The 24,471-nt window shown below is 44.0% G+C and overlaps 1 protein-coding gene across 3 annotated transcripts in view; it reads right to left on the bottom strand.

Annotated features, from left to right (window-relative positions):
• Window positions 1-252: 252 nt before the first annotated feature.
• Window positions 253-24,471, bottom strand: part of TEF (TEF transcription factor, PAR bZIP family member) — a 28,987-nt gene continuing 4,768 nt past the window's right edge. The window contains exons 1-5 of one of the 3 annotated variants that reach the window (XM_059846535.1): window positions 24,122-24,378; window positions 18,175-18,501; window positions 16,479-16,699; window positions 15,635-15,846; window positions 253-289 (exon numbers count right to left, since the gene is read on the bottom strand). In XM_059846535.1, coding sequence (XP_059702518.1) covers window positions 268-289; window positions 15,635-15,846; window positions 16,479-16,699; window positions 18,175-18,501; window positions 24,122-24,296 — 957 coding nt within the window. In that variant the 5' untranslated portion in view covers window positions 24,297-24,378 and the 3' untranslated portion in view covers window positions 253-267. Of the gene's footprint in view, window positions 290-6,554; window positions 13,689-15,634; window positions 15,847-16,478; window positions 16,700-18,174; window positions 18,502-24,121; window positions 24,379-24,471 lie in introns of those variants that run through there. The other 2 variants (XM_059846534.1, XM_059846536.1) reach the window with 2 other exon arrangements.

The following is a 24,471-nucleotide window of genomic DNA, read 5'->3' as shown; positions in this document are numbered from 1 at the left end:
TATAAATGCCCAGTTTTGCTCAGCTTGGCCAGCAGCAGCTCCTCAAACTTCTTGCCAAGGCTGACTGTTACTTACCACCTCTCCTCAGTGGGGCACAATGGCAAGGCTCGGCCGAAGCACAGTGTGTGCCCAGGATCTCAGTTGATGCCAGTGGGATGCAGGAGGAGAACGAGCTTCCCCACGCCTTGAGTCATTCACAGGCCAGCAGCCTTGCAGCGGGTCCTGCTGAATGATGCAGAGCCAGGGAGGACATACAGTAGGACTTATTCACTGCTCTGGGATGTCAGTCCTAATGGAAAACAGCAGTGAGGAGTTAGAATATGCCATAAATATTTACTAGCTAAGGCATCCATTTCCCCAACAGTTGTTAGAAGTCCTTAGATGCTTGAAATTTCAGGATTGGACTTCATCTTCCACTCCAGCCTTAGAAGAACCCAAGCACCATCCCAGCACCATCCTAGTGAGTCCAGGTCATGCCTCCTGTGCAGTGGGTGACTGCATGGCTGCCAAACCAGCCCCAGATCTGCCGAGCCCCCGGGCAACACAGTCACCTCCTGTGAAGTATGGTTGGTTTGTGGATGCGGAAATAGCCCGCTGTGGTTTGAGACTGGGATGAGCTGCATTGTTCTCGCCTCTGACAGAGGGCTGCTGAGAAATGTCAAGGTTTCCCTTTGCTCTGGGAGAAGCTAGCCCAGTCTCAGCCTTTCTTTCAGCATTTGGCCCTCCGTGTGCAAAATCTGGGGTCCAGCAGCGCGTTCCTTCTCAGCCTGAACAGCACAGGCACGTGGCTGGCGCTAAGGAGACACACTTTAAATAACCACACCACAGTGACTCATGCCTTACCCAAGGCAGTCTGGCTGCTGGCATATAAAGCATGAAAGCCGATGATCTTTGAAAGAAGAGAGGATCCTACAGTGAGCAGACATATGGCTCAGTTCCTGGCCAGAAGGTGGGCGGGGTGGAAGCGTTTCTAAATGAGATAGGCTGGGAGGCTGAGGCTCGCAGGTGTAGAGCAGTGGTCTCCCCAGCGCTGCCCAGCTCTGTCCTCCTGACCTGCTGCCACATGCGCAGCCCCTTGTCTCTGGAATTTCCCTGAGCTAGCAGTTTTCCAAGCTGAGAAGGCTTGGGGGGTAGGGAAAAAACATGCGGGAGCAGTGCCTGAACCCAGCATGGCTGACATGGGGGGAGACGTCATATGCTCTTTTGCCCTTTGCAGCATTTGTCCTGTAGCACCGAGGTGGCAGAAAAGGATAGGCAGTTCTTGTGGTTCTGGTGGACCTTCACCTTTCTCTCTAGCATTTCAATCATCCTCCATTTCCCCAACCCCCAACAGTTCCAGAATTGCCCTTCCCACTCTGCCTCCCTCTCAAAACTCTCCCCATCCCCTCAGCCCCCTTGTCACACCAGCTCCCCTCAGCACTGTCCCATCCTTCATTGCCCGTCCCTTTCCTCCTCCCTATCCTCCCACACCTCCTGTGCTTCTTTCCCAGCTCCCCTCCCTGGAAGACCACTCTACAATCTCTGCTCTCTGCTTCTCTGTGCCATCTCTGCACCCCTCCTTCCCTGTCTGCTGCCTGGGGCCACATCTTCCCCTCTGGCAAACAGTCACCCCTCAGGACCTACTGTGGTGTTTCCCACAGACCTCCCCCTTCCCACAGCTGTTTCCTCCAGAAGCACCACAGTGGCTTGGCAGGCTGGCCCAGCTTTCTGCCAGCAGCCAATACGGAGGCCAGCCTTCATCTTGGGTCGCATCCCGCTGTCCCTCGCCTCCTCTCCAGGCTGTGGCTGGGTTGCCCTTGACAGCCACATGAGCTGCCTTCCCCAGCCCACAGGCTGTTTTCAGGGCCTGGACGCCCTGGAGCTGCTCATTGGCTTTGGCAGGGTAGCGTAAATGTCACGTCCCTGCCTGTTCCCAGCCTGATGCCTGTTCCCGGCCCCAAGCGATGCCCGCGTGTCTCCCATTATGTAAGGCCTAATGTGGATGGGAGCTGGGAGGCCTCGGGCTGGCTTGTACACCATGAATGACAGCTGCAAAAATGAGAGGGGAACTATTTTTAAACCTTCCCCTGCTCTCCTTCTCCAGCTCTTTTCCCCACAGCCTCAGCCAGGCTGTGTGGATGGCCAGCCTATGGGGGCAACTGGTCCTGCTGGATTCTGCTGAACAGGTCCTAAGCAATTCTTTGTACTGCCACAGAGGCACATGCAGCACCTCAGCACAGGGCTGGTGGTACCCAGAAGACGTGTCCTCTTCCAGCCCTCCTTGGCCATCAACATTCCCCAGACATTCTCTCCTTCACCTCTCAGAGCCCTGCTTGTCAGCAGGACCAGCAGTCTTCCTTTCTTTCCCCCAGCCTCTCTCTGTAACTTTAGAAAGGTCATTCCCTCCTCCCTGAGCTACAGGGTTATCACAGTTCCTTGGAGAAGAGCAGAAGGGATCTAGAGGGGGAAAAAACCCTACGTTCTACTGCAGAAACATGATACTCCAGCACCACCCTGTCCCTCAGAGTGAGGGCAAGAGACAGATGGTCTGGAGCAGGGGCCTGCATAATTGTCCCATCTCCCACTGTGTGTTGTTGGCACAGGGACCACTAGGGAAGAGGCAAGGTGGGTGAGGAGCTGTCTAAGAAAGGGGCTCTGACAGTCACAGGGAGAACTGTCAAAACCAGCAGCGTTTTGCCTCAGAATGCTGTAAACAAGACACCCCTCAAGTCGGAGCATTGGAAGAAGGCGTGCAGGGGGTAGACACTGCCCATGTGCTGTCAGTTTGGCTCTGAATAAAGACTCGGTTCAAGGATTTGCCCATCAAAGAATTGTCTGGAGAGACCAGTAAGTGTGAGGTACCTCTTCACCTGGCATTGCAGATACTGCTTTAGACGCCCCTCCTTAGGAAAGATGGAGCTGGCCTGTAGCAGGTACAGAACAGGCTTGTGAGTGGCCATTTTGAGTGTGGAGCTTGTTTAATCTAAAACAGGAGAATTTGAGAGGGAACGACATCCATGTATCAAAAAGATATGCTAGGGCAAATGTCTAATTTGTTCTCTCAGAAGCTCATCTGGATCATAAATACATTTAGAATTAAAATTAGAAAGAAGTTCCTAGCCAGCCATGGTATAAACTTCTGTGACAGCCTGTCGGGCTGGAAGGTGGGCAGAAGAAGCCTAATTTGGTAAGAGACTCAGCAGGCTGGTAGTCACTGCATGGCAGAAGAGGAGGGAGCCCAGAATGAGCCATACACATACACAGGCCTGAAATGAAGCTCGCAATCATGTCCCCAAACTGGTCCCCAGAGGTATTGGTACAGAGCTGAAACCGCAGCGTATTGCATCCTCTGTAGGCTGGTTACATATCATTAATGTCATGCTTCAGGGTCCTCCCAGACCTTTAAAGAGGCAAGAAAGAGGTCACCTCTTTTCCTTCTGGGTTTTTAGGAAATGAATTTCCTTCATTTCTTTTACCTCTCTGGCCACAGTAGCCACGGGGCTGGGGTGAGGCAGGGAGGAGAACAGGGTCACTCCTGCTGCTCTTACTCATGCTTTGGGCGTGCTGGTTTGCCTTGCTCACAGGCTCAGGACAAAGCCAGCTCTAGGGCTAGGGAAGCATTTCCCTCAGGCTTGGTGTGCTGTGGCAACCTCGGGAGCTTGAGGTGTTGCTCACCATGGCAGGCAATGCCCTTCTGGGACTCCTTGGCTGCATTTCCCGTGTTGCAAGTGCTTGGGGAACAATAGAGACACTTTTGCTCTCTCCCACTCCTGCTGCTGTTCGCATCCTTAGGTTTCTGTGGACTTGCCAACGGGAAGGGAGAGGGTGCCTTTAGTCAGTCAGGGCGTTCCCTGGGTGGTCCCCAAGTGTCTTTACTCGGGCAGGCCCAAAAGAGTCCAAAGCCTCAGCCCTATGTTTCAGTGTGGCACGGAGCCCGCACTGTCACGACAAGGCCCTCAGCCTTCGCGACCTGCTATTTGTGCCTGCCCCTTGTTGCTCTCAGTGCTGGGGCTGCAGGGCACACCTGCCCTAACGCGGGAGCCTCCGTGACGGCTGCGGGAAGTCAGCTCGGAGGAAAGCGGAGAGCTGTCGGAGACCGGCAGCTGCCGTAACAGGAGGCAGAGGCTGCTCCTTACCCTGCTCAGCCCCAACCGAGCGCTGCCGGCCCGGCCGTGCCGGGACCCCCAGCGGCCGCCGGGCCCTGAGGCGGGCGGGGCCCGGCCGGGGCGGTGCGCGCTGCGGCAGCGCCACCTCGCGGCGCCGCGGAGGGCGCGGCCCGGCCGCCATTTGCGGCGCCGCGAGGGCCGTGAGGGGGCGGCGGGCGCTCCCTGCCCGCGCCCCCAGACCCTGTCACGCCACGGGTGGGTCCTGCAGTACGACTGCCGTCTTAGGACTTGGTGAAGCCAGCTTTTCCTTCAGGATTAACATTTGGAACGGCAGCTTATCCCTGGCTGCAAGCAGCGTGCAGGAAGCAGGACACCGGAGCAACCATGGCTTGATGGACTGAGGCAGTATATGCCAATTTAGGAGAATATGAGATTACTTCTCCTCAAATGATGTATTTTACATTTTACACCCTATAAAACTTTAGGAACAAATTAGCAACCATCAGGACAAAATGAATGCACCGGCAGACAACGAAGGCTGAAGCAGCAGCTGCTCGGGAGCCCCCGCGCCCTTCTCCAGCACAGGCGGGTTGAGCGGCACCGCGGCCCCAGGCGCAGCCGCAGCACCGAGCCCGGGCCAGGGGGGTTCTACTGCCGCCTCTCTGCCACCCTGGAACACGCTCATGGATCTGGCTCAAAGCCTTGCTGCTCCAGCCTGAGGTGGGTGATGAGCCTGCTCTTGCAAGCTGGAAGCATATTTCGGGAATAAAGCATACAAGAGCCAGTTTTGATCATAAAAATTGTGATCAGGCACAGAGGGGTAAGGTACATGAACTCACCTCTTGCAACATCTGGAATACTGCCAGCAACTTTCCACTCCACCTCCCAAGCCAGCCTCTTTCACCTCCTCTCCTTTCCTTATGGGAAGGCTAGTCCCATAATTACTCTTTTGCAATTATTTCCCAGTGACACGCCACCCACTTAAGCACATGTCTATCATAGCTATACCATCAGCTTCTGGCTTTACTCTCTTATTGTCGGTTTGCTCTCTATTTCTTCAGAAGCCTAGGACACATTTTCTCAATGGCCAACAACCACAGCCAAGAGCAAGTAGAAAACCCCAAGGCACTTGGCAGATGCAGCTCTTGCACATTTCTCAACCACAGCATTCCACTGCTGCTTCGGAGTGCTACAGACCAAGTGCAGATAGATCCTTTCTGATTTTCTGTGGATCTGGTGTAGCCAGCAGGAGCAAAAATGAGTACCAATGAATCTGAAGTCCCAGTATCAGCAGATCTTCCCAAAACACCACAGGAAGAAGGCTGAGTAAGCAACTGTCATATATCAGATCACTAATAGCTGTAACATTTCCCAAAGAGAACTAGTAATATAATGTGCAAAGATAGTACATTTATAAACACATTTATAAACTTACTCCCCACCCACCCAAGAGAACATTCACGCTCCTGGAAAGAAGGCAGTGTAACAAACATTGGTGCTGCTGCCTGCTGATATCCCAACAGGGAAAAAATGCCTCCAATCTGTTAAGGCCATGTAACACCAGGATACATCCAGCACAGCCTTGCATCCACTCAGTTTCTAGGGCAAATTCTTGGCTTGGCCATGTCAAGTCCTTGGCCTTTGGAACATAGTATAGTTCAGGCCCCTCCCTCTAAAGATGCTTTCATAAACAAATTGCTTGGGTCACTAATCCAGCCATAGCTCTGGAAGACAGCCAGAGAAAAACAACTCACTGACAGTTTGTTTGTTCCTTGCTACCACTCTATCACTAATCATACAAGATACCTTTTACAAAAGTGAAGATCCAACAAAGATCCTTACTGCAGTTTATCTAGCGGTTATACTGAAACAGCAGTGATCTTGTCTACCTTGAAAGCACCTGTGAGATGTAGTGAATATATAGAAGACATAAATTTCTTACCAGGTTGATCTTCAATTACCAGCTTTTAGAAAACAAAAAAACCCAACCACCAATGAAAAAAACAACAAACCAACCAAATCCCTCAACAAATCAACCAACCAACCAAGGTTTAGTTAAAAAAAAAATAAAAACCAAAAACCATAGAAAGGTACAGAGAAAGCTGTCCTCATGGAAAAAAACTTACTTATTCAGAACCTTACTTCTTCCCATGAAAAAAAAAGTAAAATTCTAATTACTCTGTGGATATTCTCAGCTCCAACGTAACAAAGCACAGTCATTGCAGGACAAACACAAAGCCTTGCAATGCTTTTGAAATCAGTTAATCCAGAAAATAAAAGCAGGGAACTGTATATCTGTTACCAGCACACCTAACACATGGGAAATGCACAGCAAGCACCTGCTCCCAAAGGGTGATCAGCTGCTTTATTGTCTACCAACTTCACCGCAAACTGCAGGTGTAATGGTGGCAGTGGAGCTGTACACCACACAGTATGCTATCTAGAGAACAAAATTACTGGATCTCAGCATAGTGGAATATACATTTTATTTCTTAAAAAGGAAGGGTACTAACAGAATTTAATACAGTCAAAACTTTACATTTTAAACAAAAGCTTTTCTTTTTCTTAAAAACCAGTTACGAGCAGAGAGGTGCGAGGATTTAAACTACTCACAAAACCCAAGCTGAAGACTTTGAGAATTCAAATCTGTGGTTTATACATTTAAAAAAGTGTAATAAATGGAAATATAAAATAATACCAACTCTGTAATAGTGAAATGCCCTTTCCTCATTAGATTGCTGTTTAAGCACCTTTATTTTCACCCATCAGCTGCCAGGAGTGTTTAGGTTTATGTACAAAATAAGCAGTTTGGGACAGAAGATTCATATATAAATTAAAACCATTTATGGCAATACAGTTTTACCCAGCTGCTTTACAAGCTTTATTATCACTTTCACTTCTATGGAGTTTTTCAGTCAGGATGATCTCAAATGCTCTTGATGGACTGCTTCAAAAAGCAGCTACATATACAGGAATTATATAGACAACCTCAAGGAGTAGACATCCAAGAGATTAAACAATTTAACACACAGTAAAACTAAGATCAGATTCATATCTTATATAAATACTGTGCAGATTTATCATCCATCCCACTGAATGAATGGGACAGATCAGTGTCACATCTGAAGACAAAAAAATACTTTTATCCAAGAGGCAACAGAATTTCAGGCCAAATATAACAGATAGGAGTTCCCTCAAATTATTCAGTTAAAAACTGTATCTGTCTGAAAAAGCTTAACAAGAACAGAGTTTTCAGAATAACTTGCACATTTGCTTAGCTGTTTCATAGCTATTTTACAGCCTAGAGACACTGAGAGAGGAGGAAAGAAAATAGAAGAAAATAAAAAGAGATGCTGTTATCTCTGCCCACTACAAAAGATGTAGCTTTGTCATTTATGGAACACTGCAGACACAGCTGTTACCAGAGAGCTCTGAGACTGCTCCAGTACAGCATTAAAGACAAAGTTACATTATGGCTGGAGAAAGTGTCATCACAGGCTTATCTCTTCACATGAAGGCTGATGGATTAATCTCACCTCCTCCTCAAAACCCAAGCATTCAGATTTCCTAGCAGACTACTTATGATTCTTACTCCACTGTTTTCTATTTTTTTTTCTTTTTAACACAAGATAGAAAAGGTCATGAAATCTGATGAAAGGTCCAGCTGTGCAGCATCCAGTGGACATGTACTCCGCAAAACCATAAGTCATTAATCACTTTCTCTCTCTCTCTCTCCACACCACAACAGGAAACCTGTGTCATCTATGTACATAATGGAACTAATAAAGATGTAGACTATCTAGGTCACAAATGAGCTTCAGTAACAGTCACTCACTGCTGCACTGCAACTTGCTGCAGTCTGGCTGAAGGGTGGAGACAGATCTGTTTGAGCCAAAAGAGAGAATAGTTAAAAAAACCACACCCAACAAAAACCACCCAGCTTTAGTCTTCCTCAGTCACTAAAGTTTACAAATTATGTAATATTGCTACTTTCCAAATGCTACTCACAAACAAATCAACTGTCCAGCTAACAGGATGGAAATGGTACAGTTATGAATGTAATCAGTGACTACTGTTAAAGAAAGACTGGAAGAGAATCAGTTCCCTCAAAATCTTAGTTTCTCTGCTTAAGTAGCTCATTACTATTTTTTAACTTTTTTTTTTGATAGAAAGCATCACAACTAGACTAGAATTCCACAACATCAATCTTTGTTTTGATTTCTGTAGTTCTCTAGGAAAGAAATAATCCCAAATCAAGCTACATGAAGCATTAACAATATTCAGATATTACAATGGAAGCACTTATTTATTACTTCATAGAACAGATTAGTTTTAAAAGTGTATTTACATGTTCTAAGTTATACAAAATACAGTATTCCAATAATTATGTTAATCACCATATTTCAGACAACTTCACATAAAAGTGCGGAGGATGCATCCATCCCTGATCCTGGCCAGCAGCGAGCGGTCACCGCAGTGTGACAGGTGAGAGCTGCTATTGTGCCCCCTCGAGAGAACAAATCCCACCATCCCTTCCCACTGAAACGGAGCTGCAGATCTAGGAAAACATTCAGGCAGGTACACGAGCAAGGTTTGTTGAGACCCACAGACCAAAATCACATGCCTTAATTTACTAGACATATGTGAAGTACATTTTAAAGTTTTTTACAGATGTTGTACATCAAAGGGCTTCTGCTCATGCCTTAGTTAGGAAAATGAAGTAACAAGGGTTTTGGCTATATAACAGGCACCAGATTACACTTAATATCAACAGCCCTATAACTACAACTGGACAGTGTGTTAAGGACACAATTCTGCAGCTGACTGCCTGGGCAGAGCTTCACATTCAATAATAGATCCTGTGAAGTCCACATGGTTCTCTATAGATATAGGGCTCTTCCCATGCAGAAATGGCAGCAGAATTGAGGCCTTACAAGATTGGGGCCTCAGATAAGTAGTTTCCTCATGAGACAGCACTGACCAAGTCACATTGGCAGGTCAAGTTCCAGCGCAACAGCACACTTAGTTGAAGCAACAGCTATTTTTTCATGCCTTTCTGCAGTAGCTCTTCTCCCTATCTGTATATTCCTTTCACTTCTTTCTGGACTGTGGAAGTAGGACCAAGACAAGGAGATTCCCAAGACCTAAACAATTACTTATCTTCAGTATGATGCTAAACTGAGGGGATCCAAATTGACCTAAAATTGTAAACAGTGAGATGTCAGTTTTAGCAATTTCACTCAGGTCAGACTCATGCATTACTCTCCCCTTCCTCTTTCATTCTTTGCTCTCCTTGACAAGTATCTATGTCTATCTATGTATGGATCTACTCAAAGGATTCCTTTTTCCCTGTAGGTGTCTGAACTTCAAGAAGTTTGCATTCCAAAAGTGACTCGCGAGGGACAGCGGACTGTCAAACTAACAAATTACATCTCTATGCCAATTTGCATTATGATGAGTTAAATCACTGTAATTTCTCAATTAGCATTATGTTAGCATCTCCACAGATATTTAGTTAACCTTATTCTTTCTACCTTTCTCCCAGTCTTCAACTGTGAGTTTATCTATCTTCACCATGTTACAGTGGCAGATATACAGACCAGAGTAATTATCTGAACATCTAGAAAGCCAGTCTGAGTCTTGTAGTGCTGCAAAGGCACAATGCTAGCACAAAAAATGATTTTGCTCTTTATGGATTTAGGTGTATGTTGCCAAAAATATGAGATTTATGCACTAAGATAAATCTGCATTTTTCATCTTGTGCTTAGTAGCAGCTAAAACTAGAAGGGTGAACAAAAGCCTATCTGGATTTTACAAAGGTCTGAGATACCTTCTCTCTCACTAAAAATGAAAGCACCTGATCACAACGAACAAAGCTCTTCTTTTATGCTCAGGTGGCTTACAATACTGAAGCAGCAATATTCTCCTCTGTGCAGGTCCATTTATTTTTGCTATCTAAAAAAAAAAAAAAAAAAAAAAAAAAAAAAAAAAAAAAAAAAAATCTGCCTAAGTGGTTTTATTATAGTATTCCCAAAGCTGCTGGGCTTCCACTGCACCTCCCAACTTGAAATTGATTTGGTACAATTAGTAGCAGGCCTGAAGATAATGCTGAAAGTGACTTCTAGTTAGAACACCTTGGGCTTTCAAATGGCACAGCAAGGAAATGAAGAATTGTCAGAAAAGACATAAAATGTTACTGCAAAAAACCAAACAACCTGAAAACACTTCTTCTCCAACACAAGTTTATAGTACACTACTTTTTCACTCTGTCCATGGAGGACCAAAAAAAAGCAGAGTTCAGATTATCTGAGTATCAAAACTATCAGGACCAGTTTACCAACACTATACCTGCAATCTGAGATGTATCCACCTGATCCCAGCACAGAATGTGTCAGAGTAAAGCAAAGACACCCATGACTCCAGCACTTGCTAAAACTTTACAATAACCACATAAGGGTAAAGACTTTTTCCTGTGGGAGTTAATGAGATCTTTGTTACTAGCTTCAGTGGGAGCAGATCTTGGCAACAGGTGAAAGACTAAGCTTCTTGGAATTTTTAGACACAAACCCACTATATGTAGATTAGATCATCACGTATGAAAGCAATACTGTATTAAAATTTGCACATTATTTATTCATAGCTACTGTCTTCTGTAGAGTAAAACAGCACTCATTGTCCACAAATTTCATCCACAGTTTATATATTTTCAAAGTTAGCACTATGAAATTGCCATGTGGTGTCAATCTTCTTCCTAGTGAAAGTACAGTTGTCATGAACTGCTCTTTCCTGGCAATACTTGCAGTGATGTTGAAAGGTGCACATGCCCTTTATTCTCTCCCCTTGGAGATGGTCCCTTTGTGGAATGGGGTAGTTTGGCATCAGGCAAACTTATGGCCTCTACAGAGTATGTTCCAAGGCTAGAGAACTTCAAACCCTAACAGTGTCAATTCAGCATCTTTTAATATTCAAATTGAGCTAAAAGAATATTTGTCTTCTTATGATTGGTAAGAAAACATACCCAAGTTATCACTTACAGATAGGACTGTCATCCTAGTCAAAGAAACAAAATGATATAGCACATCATTCTGAGAGGAGCAGGGAGCTCTGGAGCAATAAACTTAACTTCCTGAGACTGCAAAAACTGAGAAAGGAATTCAGCATTGCACAGTATTTTCTGTCTGGCTATATCTGCACTCCTTTAAATAGTTACTACCTTGTCATCTATCTTTAAAGATACTGCTTCTTAATAACAACACCACCAAATTCTCCAGCTACAAAAGTTGAGCTGCACTCACTCTAAAGTGCAATTTTCCAGTTTTGCAACCCGTAGACACATGAATCACAGATTGTGCAAATCTGCATTGTCCTACAGGGAAGCACAAATGTTTGCTAACAGTCTTCTCTGAAAAAAAGCTCTAATGAACATTCACTGTTAGTTTCCACTGTGTAAGTTTTTAAGATAACAGAAACAAAACAATAGAATTGCACATGCTAATCTCACTGACTGAATATTTTGCTGTTAAAATGTCATGACATACTGCAAAACCAAATCCTGTTCACAATATGTAAGTATTTAAAAGATATTCCTAAGCACAGTAGGATCCAAATGAAGCAACTTCTCTGCCCAGTTATTTAGCTTTTAGCTTTGTGATTTAAACAGGAAGAATGACGTTTAAGAACAGCCAGGGCTAACTGAAAATTTAGAAATTATAAATTAAAAAAGCTGCTACATTTACATGCTGTCATGGTTGTTTGTTTTTCTTAATCCATGGTTTGGGCCTTTATCACAATAATAAAGCAAAAACCAGTACATACTGAAAATATCAGTTCAAATCAGCAGTACTCAATTCAGGTAGAGATATATGCTGCCATATCAGCAACATGGAACTAAGATATTTATCTATTTGATAAAAATATCCCAAGATTATTTCAGAGCTTTATAATACACTCATAGGTATACTTTGGTAATCAGCAAAAAATTAAAAACACTTTCTTTACTCCAGTACATCGTCCATTAAAAATGATAGGTCAAAAACTACATTTAATATATAAGCTCTGTACAAAGGTTATGCTGTCAAACACTGGTTATGAATCCTGGCTTTTGAATTTTTTTTTTTTATTAAGCTTACAATATTTGCTGCTGCTTCTCACATTTTTCTCTTTGCGTTTCTGCTCTGAAATTAGGGGTAGAATCTCTTGGGTAAATACAAAGTCAAAATAATTGTTCAATATGATAGCACTGAGCTATGCTGGTAACTAGTCATGCCTCACAATTTTGGCACTTGTGCTTCAGAAAGCTTTTAAGTTTTTTTTTTTTTTTTTGAGGTGTATGCTATTCATCAATCTCCAGGCATGAATACACTCCTGTCTTACAAGCTCCATTTTGGCTACAAGCATGGCCCTGTACTCCTTTCCTAGAAAGTAACTACTCTTCCCACATAGATTTAGCTTTCAAGCTCCCTTAATGTAAGAGCAGATTCTTGTTACGCTGATGAAATTCTTACAGCGGAACTGCCACCTACTTCCTCCATCCTCTAAACACAATAAACATCTCTGCAATCCATCCAACCTTTTATCTACCCTCCCATACAAGTACAAGGGTCCTCACGCTTAAGCTGCCCATTGTAACTGTGGGATATCATTGGCTATTTCACCTTCAGCACCACAGCTGTTCTGCAGTCAAGAGACAGAAAATGGTAATATGGCAACTACTAGCCATTGTTCTCCTGGAGCTAATACTCATTCGGTAGTTTCAGATTGCCAAAAGACTTGGAGATAAGCAGCTCAGAATAGCACCTTTTCCATGATTGCTAAGTCATTAGCAGAAGAATAGATTCTTTTTCAGCAAGATACCATGAAAGAAAGTGAGCCTCATAAATGAAATAAAGGAAAAGGCAGGTTACAGCAGTGTAACTGTGGAGCAGGAAAGCCACCGACGTGGTTTATTATTACGTGGGTCATTTGATAGAGGTTTATTACTCCCTGTATGGCACATTGTGGTGCTTTCTGGGTTATTTCAGTACATCTGCTGCACTGAAGTCTCACACATTATGGGCTGCTGTCTTCCCGGTGTCTTTAGTTCTGCACTCACAGTACTCCACAATACGCTACACTGTACCAGAAGTGAGCTGCAGTATTAAATAAAATTCATTATACTGCAGGGAAAAGAGTCTTAAAATATAGCAGTTCTTTATATATACAGACACTTTCATTTAAAACTCCCTCTCTTCTTCCACTCGAGTGCCAAAACGAAGAGTCACTATTCATACAGGCTGTCAACAGACTTTGAGACATGAACTTTGAGTGTCTTGACAAAACCCCAGTAGGTAAGCTTATTGTAGTTCATAGTTACAGTGAGAAAGACAGATAAGAAAGCCATATACAGAATTAAGGAGACTTTGCACTTTTCATCATGCCCAGCCCTGGGTAGTCAGATGGGGTACTTGCAGGCAAGGAGGCAGGCAGGGTCATCATCAGTTGTTTGTGTTGGGACACCTCATAGATTTCACTGCTCACTCTGAAGACTGGCGATTCATGTGTGCTTTTTAGTTTCTTTGTTTTTAAAAGTCTTTAAAGTTGCATCACTCGGAATCAGATAAGTCACTTTAAACAAAGCAAAGTGTTAAGTGTGACAATTTATTTATAACATACTTCCCACCATCACCACCACAAACCACCCTGTGAAAGAAAAAACCCCTGCTGAAAGGGTGACAATTTTTAGTATGTTTGAAAGAAATTAGACCAACACCGCATCAAGAGCCACTCCTAGTCAAATTAAGAGCATAACAGCGGGGGGTGTGGGGGGGGAATAGTTCAAAGCATACATTAGGTGCTGTGGATTAGCCTGCTTCTCCACTTCCTTAAGAATTCAACACAAAATTGCTCCAAACTCATAATTTCCACATTATGTTTAAAAGACAAGCTAGTCTTTAGCATAGAAAAAAAACCCTAATGCTTTTCTCATGTATTTTCAGATTTCAGTAGAGGAACTGCAACTACCCGCAACATCACCATCCCACATTTACTCCTTAATATAAATATTATCCCAGGAAGTATAGCCTAAGAGTTCTGACACAGCCACTATCTTAAGACAGCTTCTCTTGTAAAGAGGACTTCTAGACATACACTTCTGGTAAAGCTTCTAGTTCTTGCAGTTGTAGGTCATGTAGAAGGTCTCAACATCACACACAGCGTATTTTTTTCTTTTAACACCATATATTGTTGAAGCAGTGCTTGGTGCTGAGAATGGATTACTTCCAAGAGGGCAAGTCTTGTGTGCTAATTTTTTATCAGGAAACATGCTGGAGATAGAACCAGCAAGCGTGGAGAGACCAGATATACTGCTACACAGGAGATAGTGAGGTAAACTGTTCACGTTTACAGTGGGTGTAGCTTATCCCATAGTGTGTTCACGAGGCAAAGGACCAAAACTCTTTCTCAATCTCTTGCACAACAGGTAAGGTGCAGTAAAATAACAGTGGCTTGTTTACTTCTTTAAAAAAGCCCCTTCTTTCAAAGCATAAGATGCTGGCCATTTTTTAACAGCTGGGACTCAAGGTTCAGCCAAATGAGCCAGACCTCTTTTTCTAAATCTCCCTTACTTCTCAGTTAAGTGCAACATGCTGCTTTATCAGCAGTTCAAGAGGGAAGACCCTCTAAAGAAAAAAAGGAGGGGTGGTGGTAGAAATACAGTCTGGAACCCACATCAAATTATTTTGTCCACATATGTAAAGCGAGTGATTCATTACTGCTCTCTCTCCTTGGTTTCTGCAAGTTATCCAGGATTAGAACCTATCAAGACATTTAGACAGTATTGTAATCTAAACTGCACTGACTCCATTCTGCATAATATTCATTGCAATATTTTTGTTTTTACAAGAGATTGAATGTTTTCCTGTCTTCCTGTCCTAAAGGTTCTCCTATTCCTCTTCAACAGGAACAGAGTTCTATTCAACAGATGCTTTCTAGTGCCTCTGAATGGGAGAGGAAACAATGTCATGATGCTGCCCAGCAACATCTACTTATATCCTAAAATTATGTTTTACACTTTTACTGGGAGGGGGAGGTGGAATGGAGAGGAGAGAAGAGCAAAAGTTTGAAAATTAAACATAACAAAAAAAAAAAAAAAAAAGGAAAATAAAAGAGAGAGAGAGTGAGGGAGAGAGGAGAGTCTCCTAGGATCTTTCTCCACTTAAAAATTAAGGTTAGAACAGATAGCAAAAGCTCTCTCCAATCTGGAGGGATCCACATTTATTCCTCCAGACAGGTGAATCTGTTCAGTTGTATGACATCAGAAAATGTTCTATCGATGTCGAAAACAAGGTTCTAAACATAGACACTAAGATTTTGGACAACAGAATGATCAGGAAAGGGCCTGAAGGAGTTGTGCCAACAGAAACAGGGTTTGTTTGTGTTTTGTTGGTTTCTTTCTAGTGTAGATGCAAAATGGCAAAGCCTCCATAAACTTTATTTCTGGGAGTCTCTACAGAAGGCAGAGAAGTCTAAGAGGCTAAAACAAAGAGCCCTAACAAGGAAAAGGGTGTGCTTACAAGGGTCCGTATCTGGTCTCGTATTTAGAAACAATGTTCTTGCATCGTCCCACTTCCTTGCGCAGCTCTGCCACCTCCGTCCTCAGGGCCGTATTTTCTTTCTCAAGAAAGGCTGCCCGAATTGTGATCTGATTCTCCTTTAATCGCCGAGCGTCACGGGAACGCTTTGCTGCCACATTGTTCTTCTTTCGCCTTGTCCAGTACTTTTCATCCTGTATTAAAGAGCAAAGCCAAACTGACAAGTGTTTTGGAGACACCTCTTTATTGTATAGTGATATTCACACTGACTGCTCTATTGAGGAATCTCCTCCATAGGTTTGCAGGGCTCGGACATCAAAATGGAGACCAGGCAGAACTGCAAGATTGCATCTTTACACAAGTCTTCTTTTAGGATTAACCAAGTGGTTTGCTAGAACTAAAGAGATTTAGAGACCTGGGTATTAAGAAGCTGTCCAACTGAAATGGTTCCTTTACTTAGTTTCAATTCAGGAGTCAACTTTTACATAAAACCAACTGTTCTGTTGTCTAGGTTGCTTAAATCCAGATTAAACACAATACTGGGCAAATATAGACAGTGGCCTTCAAAAGTGCAGATGATGAGGATTTGACTAGTTCTTCTAATTTCTCTGTATAGCATGATCAGTTGCTCTTGCCAGTAATTAGCTCATGATACCAAAACCTACAAACCAGCAAGCACAGCAGTTGGCTTGCCAATTCTATTCTCGGCAGTGCTTCTGACCAATCATGTAGGTAAACTGCATTAACTCTGTATGTCAAAGTGTTTGGACAAACAGTCAGAAACTTTATCAAAGCCTAAAAGAGTTTGCAGCAATAAATCTGTTACCTTTTGCTCATCTGGGACAAAAACCTTCTTGGCTTTTTTAATCATAGGTTGTGGTTTCAGGTCCTCTTCGGTAAACTTGTGTTTGCGAGGATTGAAGAGCTCACCACCAGGCACACTGGACAGCACTAAATCAGCAGGGTCAGGGTTGAAATTCACCTCAACTTCTACGCAGTCAGGATCAATGGGGCTGGGTGTATTTCTCTCATTTTGTGGTGGGGACTCTGGCAACAACAGGAGAAATTACAATATATTCAGCAGGATTAAGAGAATCAACAAAGCAGCCAACTTTATTGCCCTGTGGTGAGAAATCTCTAATAGAATTAGTTGGTGCTTCCCTGAGGTGTGGTGGGTGCTGTACTGCTGCTGGTATAGAGAGAGAGTTCACAGTGTTCACAGTCCAGTCTGTAATATAACTCTAGGAGCATATGCCAGAATAACAGACATGAGTAGACAGATGCAGACAGGAGTTAATACTTCCTTGGCAAAAATTACTTGTTTTGCACACATAAAAAGCACCTTCAGCAGCAGTAAGAAGGGAGAAACTTGTATCAGCCTGAGTTTTGTACCATACAAATCCTTACAAAAATAAGCCTGCCCTAAGACCCCAGTCTTCAAATGTCACACAAGCAGACTTCCAAAAAACTGACTAAATAAAGGAGGATTTGCTACAAATGCAACAGTATTCTTCTTTCCACATAGAAATAAATGCCCTGACAGAAATGTCTGACACTGGCAGTGTTCATATGAGCTTTATCATATTAATCTATTGTTTACAAAACTTCATATACATGAGTTGCAAAACTGCATGTCACTGCCATGTGCAGTAGTGATCAAAAAATAAGTTTTGCATACACCACCTAGAAAAAAGCCACACCCTGTAACTTACGGAAGGAGTTCCATGTTATCGTTCCCACAGATTCACAAAAAAGGCCCAGAGCAAAACGCTTTCTTTAAAGCTTGCTCATAAAATAGTACTGTGACGGCTATCATGTTCAAACTCCAAATCTAGGGCAAACCAAGCAGCTGAATTCTTTAACAGAGAAGATCTCCATAGTACAAATGAAGTTTCCTAGTACCATTTAAGCACAGTTTTGTTTGTTTGTTCCTTCATTCCCACTTCAAAGCACCACAGAACATCAAACTGCATGATTAAAACACCTTTTCCAAGTGTCTGTATTCACATTTCCCAGGCTACCACAAAAAAGACTGCTTCATTGTTTTTCTATTTAACATTGTTATTTGAGGTACATTAAGTTCATAAGTTCACCCAAGCAGACCAAGGTAGTAAAAATGACTTGTGACAAGCTATCAAATCTGTTGTAAAATAACCTGAGAAAGTATTTTCTCAACTTGTCCAGCTTCTTACTATATTAGCAATACCAAGAAAGCAAATACTTTATGTTGCTATTTCAGCTCTTATAATTTCAAAAGCAAAACAGACTGCACACTGATAGACAAACAGACTGCACATTGATAGACACTCATTCTTTACAGGATGGGAAGAGGGAAAGAAAAGGAAAGGCAGCATCTTCATGAATTGACACAAGAGCTAAGGCTCTACATTGAGCATGTTTGTACTGTCTAACCTGCCACAGCAAACACTGACAGGTTAGCATATCTCCTCTTTGATCTAAAGAGACACCTTTTAATATGAGAACAACTGGAGTTCCTCAGAGCCCCATATTAGTCCATCTACCTGTGCTGGAGGCTGCTTCAGATTGCTGGTAAACCGCAGTGGAAGAGGATGATGCAGGAGAACCAGTGGAAGCACTGGCAGATTCCTTCGCTTCCAGCTCAGCCACAGGCAAGAGTGGATTCTGGTTCAAATCCAGGTGAGTAGGGCTGGAAGGAATTCCATTCTCCAGCAGGAACTCATCCAGATCCATGTACTCCAGGTGGAAAGACTCGCCATCATAAGGAATAGTTTTGTCCCAAATGGGTGGCATGAGGGAAGCTGAGACTGCCATAGTGCTGGCAGCTGCTGCCTCATCTTCTTCAAGCTTTATTTTCTCCTTCTCTTTATCTGAAAAATACAAGTAGGTCACTGTACAAGCCAAAACACAGGAGAGATCAAGGTTTAAGAGTCCAACAAAATCCCCATGAAAGGAAATTCAGTAAGCTCATGGTTCTGCCTCATGACATGATCTGGAAAACCAGATGTTGAAAAGGAACATTTATGTATGGAAGGCTCTAACCCCCTGTGATGGCTGGGCCACAGGCAGCTGAGCAGCCCTGCAGAGCAGCATCTTTGCTGAGACAGCTTACCAAGGGGAGACGAAGTGCTGCATGGAGCTTATTAACCAGTCACTGCAAAACAGCCTGGGTTTCACATACCCATCTCAGAAGACAACAAAAGTGAGTGTCCCTAAGCAGGATTACGTGGGAAACCATTTAAGAAAATTCTGAGGAAGCAGAGTAGCTTATTCTATGCACAAAGAAGGAAGGTGCAGAACAATAATTTAAATACAAACGGGAGAAGAATATGAGTTTTCAGATTACATTTGAAAATCAGTCAAAAGGTCCATAGGACACCAGAGACCTGGATGCTTACTGTTCAGCATTTTAGAAGCATTTCTCTCTGAAATGACTCAGCATGTCCACAGAAAGCAATAGCTCCAAGTGCTGCACACTATAGATAGCTCAGAGTACCCACATACAATTTTCACTCTTTGGGGAGATGTCTAATAAGGCACACTCCCACATCACACCCCCAAGTCACAAGAGACTGATGCGTTTTTCTCCATTTACTGTGCTACAGTGCACATATTACAGAAAAATGGCTGTTTCTATGTTCCCCATAGCTACTGAATTTTAACAATTGTCTGGGACATAATCCAAGCAGAAAACTCAAGTTATGGAATAATTACATAATTCAAGAGATAAAAATAAGCTGGCAGAAAAAAAAATTAAAAATCCAAGTCCTTTTCCTGATCCAGTTCTCCATGCAGCCATGCAGTTCTGTCAGCAGTGAAGGAGGCATTCCAGAAGCAGTGCTAGTACTGCCAGCACTGAGCCAGCACTGCTGTCAAAAGGAAGGGACAGTCACCAGTTGTACCCTAATCACCTGCAAACTGGGCATTACCATGGAAGCCAACAAATACTCAATTCAATAGAACAGGGACTCCAAGGACATACACTGGACCAGTTTGGATCTCCAGTATTAAGAGAGATTAGCCCAATAAAATGCACCAATCTTTGGCATTAGGGTTTTCTAGACTGGCTACAATATGCTAAAGGAGCATTTTTCTTTATCGGGGGTGGAAGTGGGGGTGAAACTCAGCTCTAAATCAGAAAAGCCTATTTATATAAAACCTATTCTGATAAAAGTGGCATTCCTTCCGCTGTTGCCTTAGCTGGTGTGGATCTGAGACTGAAAGAGCTTTTTATGGCTTTAAGAACAGAGCTGCCATACAAAGTAAATTATCTACCGTATTCTGAATATTTTATACAAAAGAAGATAATGATTTTAAACCAAGCAGCTGAGAAAGTATTCACCAGCTACTGGCTTGGGATCAAGAGCAAGTACCTAAAGGACACATTAAATTCAGACCAGTGGCTCCTGGACCTAAGCTTTGGTAATATCACCTCGCAGCTTTTGGCTTTCTCCTTGCCACTTCACACTGCTCCCTCCAAATCACCATCTTCCAGCTTCTGTTCCTGCTATAAACTCCTTTTCACGGGGAGTTTTGCAACTTTCCTAGCCTTTGCTTGGACAAAGCAAACATGCAGGTTAACAGTAATGGTGTCAATAACCAGAATGTTTCTAAACAGCTCCTACTTGAAGTCAGTAAAGAAACAGCATCTACTCCCTATATAAGGAGGATTTCCCTTACTACTGGTGCAGGCCCCACCAAATTGGAACCGATATTTCACCTGTGAATAGAGATTGTGTACTTCCCAACACTTCATAGTGCCCAGCACAACCAAACCCAATTTGCACTGGATGTTGTGGATGATATCCTAGTAAAGACAGCACCAAAACAAATCCAAGCAACAATAATGAATTATTTGTAAATAACTGTTTCTAATTAGCATGATAAAAAACTTGTGAAATGTCAAGTCAAAATGTCAACTGAAAAGGAAAAAAAATTCTTAACTCTTGAAAACAACAGTACACCATTATAACTTATGCCAGTAATACAAACCAGCAGTGCTTTTATTTTGCAATATCTAATTTGACACCTCCAAAAGAGAAGAAAAAAAAAATATTGTTAGACTGAATATAAAGCTTAAAAATATTTATCAGAAGGTAGATGCTAAAAAGACTACACTACTGGCATATGTGGCTCTTCTCAGATCTTTTAATGCCTTTTGGATGTGCATGATCAACCTGCTGTCCTGCAGTAACCTGAAAAAACTGTGGTTCCTCCAATTTCCTCTTGTGATTGTCCCTGCTCACACCAGATTAGATCCTTCCACCACGTGAGAAAAGCATCTGAAATTTTTTGTCCTTCTGCTACAAGCTGACAACTCATCAGCAAGCACTGGGCCCCCAGTGCTGTCTTTGTTTAGCTATGCTGTCTCTCTCTCCTCCCTCACTTCTAACAGTATCTGAAATAAAATAGCAGAAATTAACACATATTGGGAGCTCATCTGTTTCAAAGATGATACAGAACACGGTAAAACCTTTGTATGATCATTTATGCACTGATGTTTTCCCACAGGCTTTCTTTCTATTCATTTAATCTTTATTTCTGACACACAACATCCTGCTTGGGTGCACAACATCTAATGAAACACTAATTAACTTCTTGCATCTTGAGGGGGAACTTTCTGCCTACCTCAGCACAGGGACCTGAAAGATTAATTCTCTTAAGATATTTATAGTGTAAACAGGTATTACCTGACAGTAGAGCTGCAGTATCCTAAGAGGCTCCATTTGCAGCGATTCAAGGTCACCCTGATAAATCTGGACTGTACTTCTGCAGATGATGGCTCATGTCTGATTTAGCCCCCTCATCCTGCTACTGTGACCTATTAACTGGGCTCTACATTTGCTGTCAACAGTGAGGACACCAGTTTATGCTCAGTGACTTAAGTGGACCATTCCAGTTACTGAACTGTTGGAAATACTGCTGCTTTAACCAAAAGCAGCAGCATGAAAAGAGCTTTATTCCCTGTCCTGGTTTTTCCTCAAAACCAAAAAACCAACTAAACCAAAAACCAACCAAAACACTTTGGCCACCACGCTGTCAAGAGCTAGCCCAGCCACAAACAGAACAAATACTTATTTGACAAACGTCCTCTTGTTCACCAAAAAATAATGACAAATTATACTGAAACCACTATATATGTGCGTGTGTGTGTGTGTGTGTGTGTGTGTGTTTAGGCTGATTGCTCCATAAATCTTTAGTCCCACTTGTGAGGATGGAGCAAGGCAGGTTGCAGGGTTCCCTATCCCTAATGCCCATTACTGTGATGTTTGCTGAGGCATTTCTCCTGCCACAGCAGCATGCAACTTGTAATTAAGGCATCCTTTGGAGACTATGTTGCAGCTCCTTACTAATGGAAGAGACCTACACTCCTGCTCCAGAATAACAACTGCCTTCCCTTAATCCACATGACTTTTCTCTTTTTTATGGAAATATCATTATTTTTATTTATTTAATCCTTCCAACTCCCAGCAAGGCTGGTGAGCTGTACCTGGTCCATGGCAAGGTGTTCAAGGGGATGACATTCTGCTGGAACTGGCTGACCTCCCTCCTCTGCTGCTCAGGAGGAGTAGAAAGCTGCTTGCTTTGACTGGGTAGTCAAATTACCCACAGCAGCTGGAAAACCCACAGGTAGCTTGCAGAGACTACAAACGGACAGACACTGCAGCTAGCTGATATAATTCCTTACAGAATAAAACAGAAAACTGTGTTTTTGTCAATAGGCATTCCAAACAAAAGTGCAGGGCTTTTTCTCAGACAGTTTGCTGAAAGTGCACCAATGGATTAAGTGAATGAGTAATTTTTTAACATTTTGAGTGTATCACAGTTAAAAGAACAGAAAATAATCAAGGACCCTCTGAAGTCAATTGAGTCACAGGTCTACTGACAAGCCTTTTGTAAATTAGGAGTAACTACCTGCTGACAATGAAGGCATTCTTTCTTTTGTCTTGAATATGCAAACAAGAAAAGTATCAGAGACCAAAATAAACAGAGAGCAACAAGTTCCACAAAGTGTGAAGTGAAACAGAACAAAGTGAACCTAAGGGAATCTATGGAGAAATTTTAAGAACAAGAACAACCTGAACTTTATCACACCGTGAATGGAGAGGGATAATCAAGATGAAATGGACTCACTAGCAAGCTTCAGAGGCTTCAGCTGAACACCTTCACGAGCTGGAATGGGGTCATCTATTAATCAATCTAGTATCAAATGTTTCTAATTTTAGAAAAATGCACTACCTCACAATCATATTAATTTCAGAATTTTACATCACATGATTCTGAACACAAAAATCAGCCCCAAGATGAAGTTACTAAATCCCTATCAGCAACCACACATTAACTGAAATTGCTCCTGCTAGCACTAATGTCTTTAAAAAGGACCGGGTGCAGAAATATCTTAAGAAATCCCATTATTCGGTAGATTCAAGATTCTGTGTGCTGCAGCATTCTGCACCATAGCAACATAACTAAAACCTTTATCACAAACTGACTTTTTTTTTTAGCAGGAAGGAGAAAAAGATAGTCTCCAGAAACACAAAATGGATTTACAGGGTATTGTGCAATATTAGACATGCAAGGTAGGTAGGATCCTCACCAGCAAAAATCTTGCCAACCTTGTTTATGCTGTGGTTTACCCTGTCGTGTACTGTTCCAAAAACATATTTTTAACCTCAAAATTCATGGTGTAAGGACTTCTTTTAATATATCCCAGTACACTGGGCATTACAGCAGTGCAGATAATCCTGAGCCTTCCTCGAAATGAAACTGATACTCAGAAAGGCAAAAATACTGCCAGATGAGAAAGAGAAAAAAAAAGCCAAAAAAAAGCCAAGAAAAAAAAGAAAGTGTGCCATCAGCACCGAAGACTACAAGTACTAGCACTGTTATTTACACAGCTGCTGTCCACATCAGCAGGGGCAGAGAGGCAGCTCCAGCCCATGCAGGACTGCATGTGCAGGCAGTCACTCATACCCTTATGGATTATCACCGAACCTAAGCTGAGGGGATCCGCTGTTTACTCGTGTCATCGGGCAACTTCCCAGCAATTAAGGTCAAGCAAGACTGGAAACCTTCTCACTGCTGCTCCCAGCTACGCGTCTACAGGCGGGGGAGGCTGCGGAGAGCCGAGGGACTAAAACCAGCGTGTCGCGTCTCGGCTCCTGCCCACCCCTCGCTCCCGCAGCGTTCGGGTTTGCCCGGCGCAGGCACCCACACGCTCCGGAGAGGACGATCCCCGGGAGGCGGGGAGCGATCCCGTGCTGCCGGCTCTTGGCTCGGCCGGCCAGGGGGCGGAGGGAGGGAGGGACGGGGCGGAGGGAGGGGGCCGCGGCGGGCGGCCTCTCCCGCGGGTGCTCCCCCCGCGGCCAGTCCCGCCGTGACCCGGCGGGTCCCGCCCTCCGAGCCACGGGGCGGGAAGGGGGCGGTGGGGGCGGATAACTGGGGGGCGCCGCGCGCTCCCGCTGCCCCCGCGCGCGCCCCCGCGCTCACCCAGGCGCGCCTCCCGCGGCGGGTTCTCCATCAGCTTCTTCAGCACCAGCGGGAACGCACCCGCCAGGCCCCGCCGCTCCTGCTGCGCGGCGGCCCCCGCGCTCCCCCCGGCTGCAGTGGGCTCTGGTCCTCCCGCCGCCGCCGCCGCCTCCTGGTGCGCGGCGCGGCCGGGCATACTCCCCGCGGGCGGGCGGGCTGTCAGCGGTCACCGGCGGCGCGGGGCTGCGGCGGCTCCCCGGGACCCGGCGGCGGCAGCAGCGGCGGAGAAGCGCGGAGCAAACGGCGCAGGCGCGGCCAGCTGACGCCCGGCGCGTGCTTCAGTATTCATGAGCTCCGGGACCCCGCCCCGG

The sequence above is a fragment of the Haemorhous mexicanus genome, chromosome 5 (genome assembly GCF_027477595.1).
Source record: "Haemorhous mexicanus isolate bHaeMex1 chromosome 5, bHaeMex1.pri, whole genome shotgun sequence".
Classification (NCBI taxonomy): domain Eukaryota; kingdom Metazoa; phylum Chordata; class Aves; order Passeriformes; family Fringillidae; genus Haemorhous; species Haemorhous mexicanus.
The sequence above is the reverse complement of the archived record's forward strand: the minus strand, read 5'-3'. Positions and strand labels throughout refer to the sequence as shown.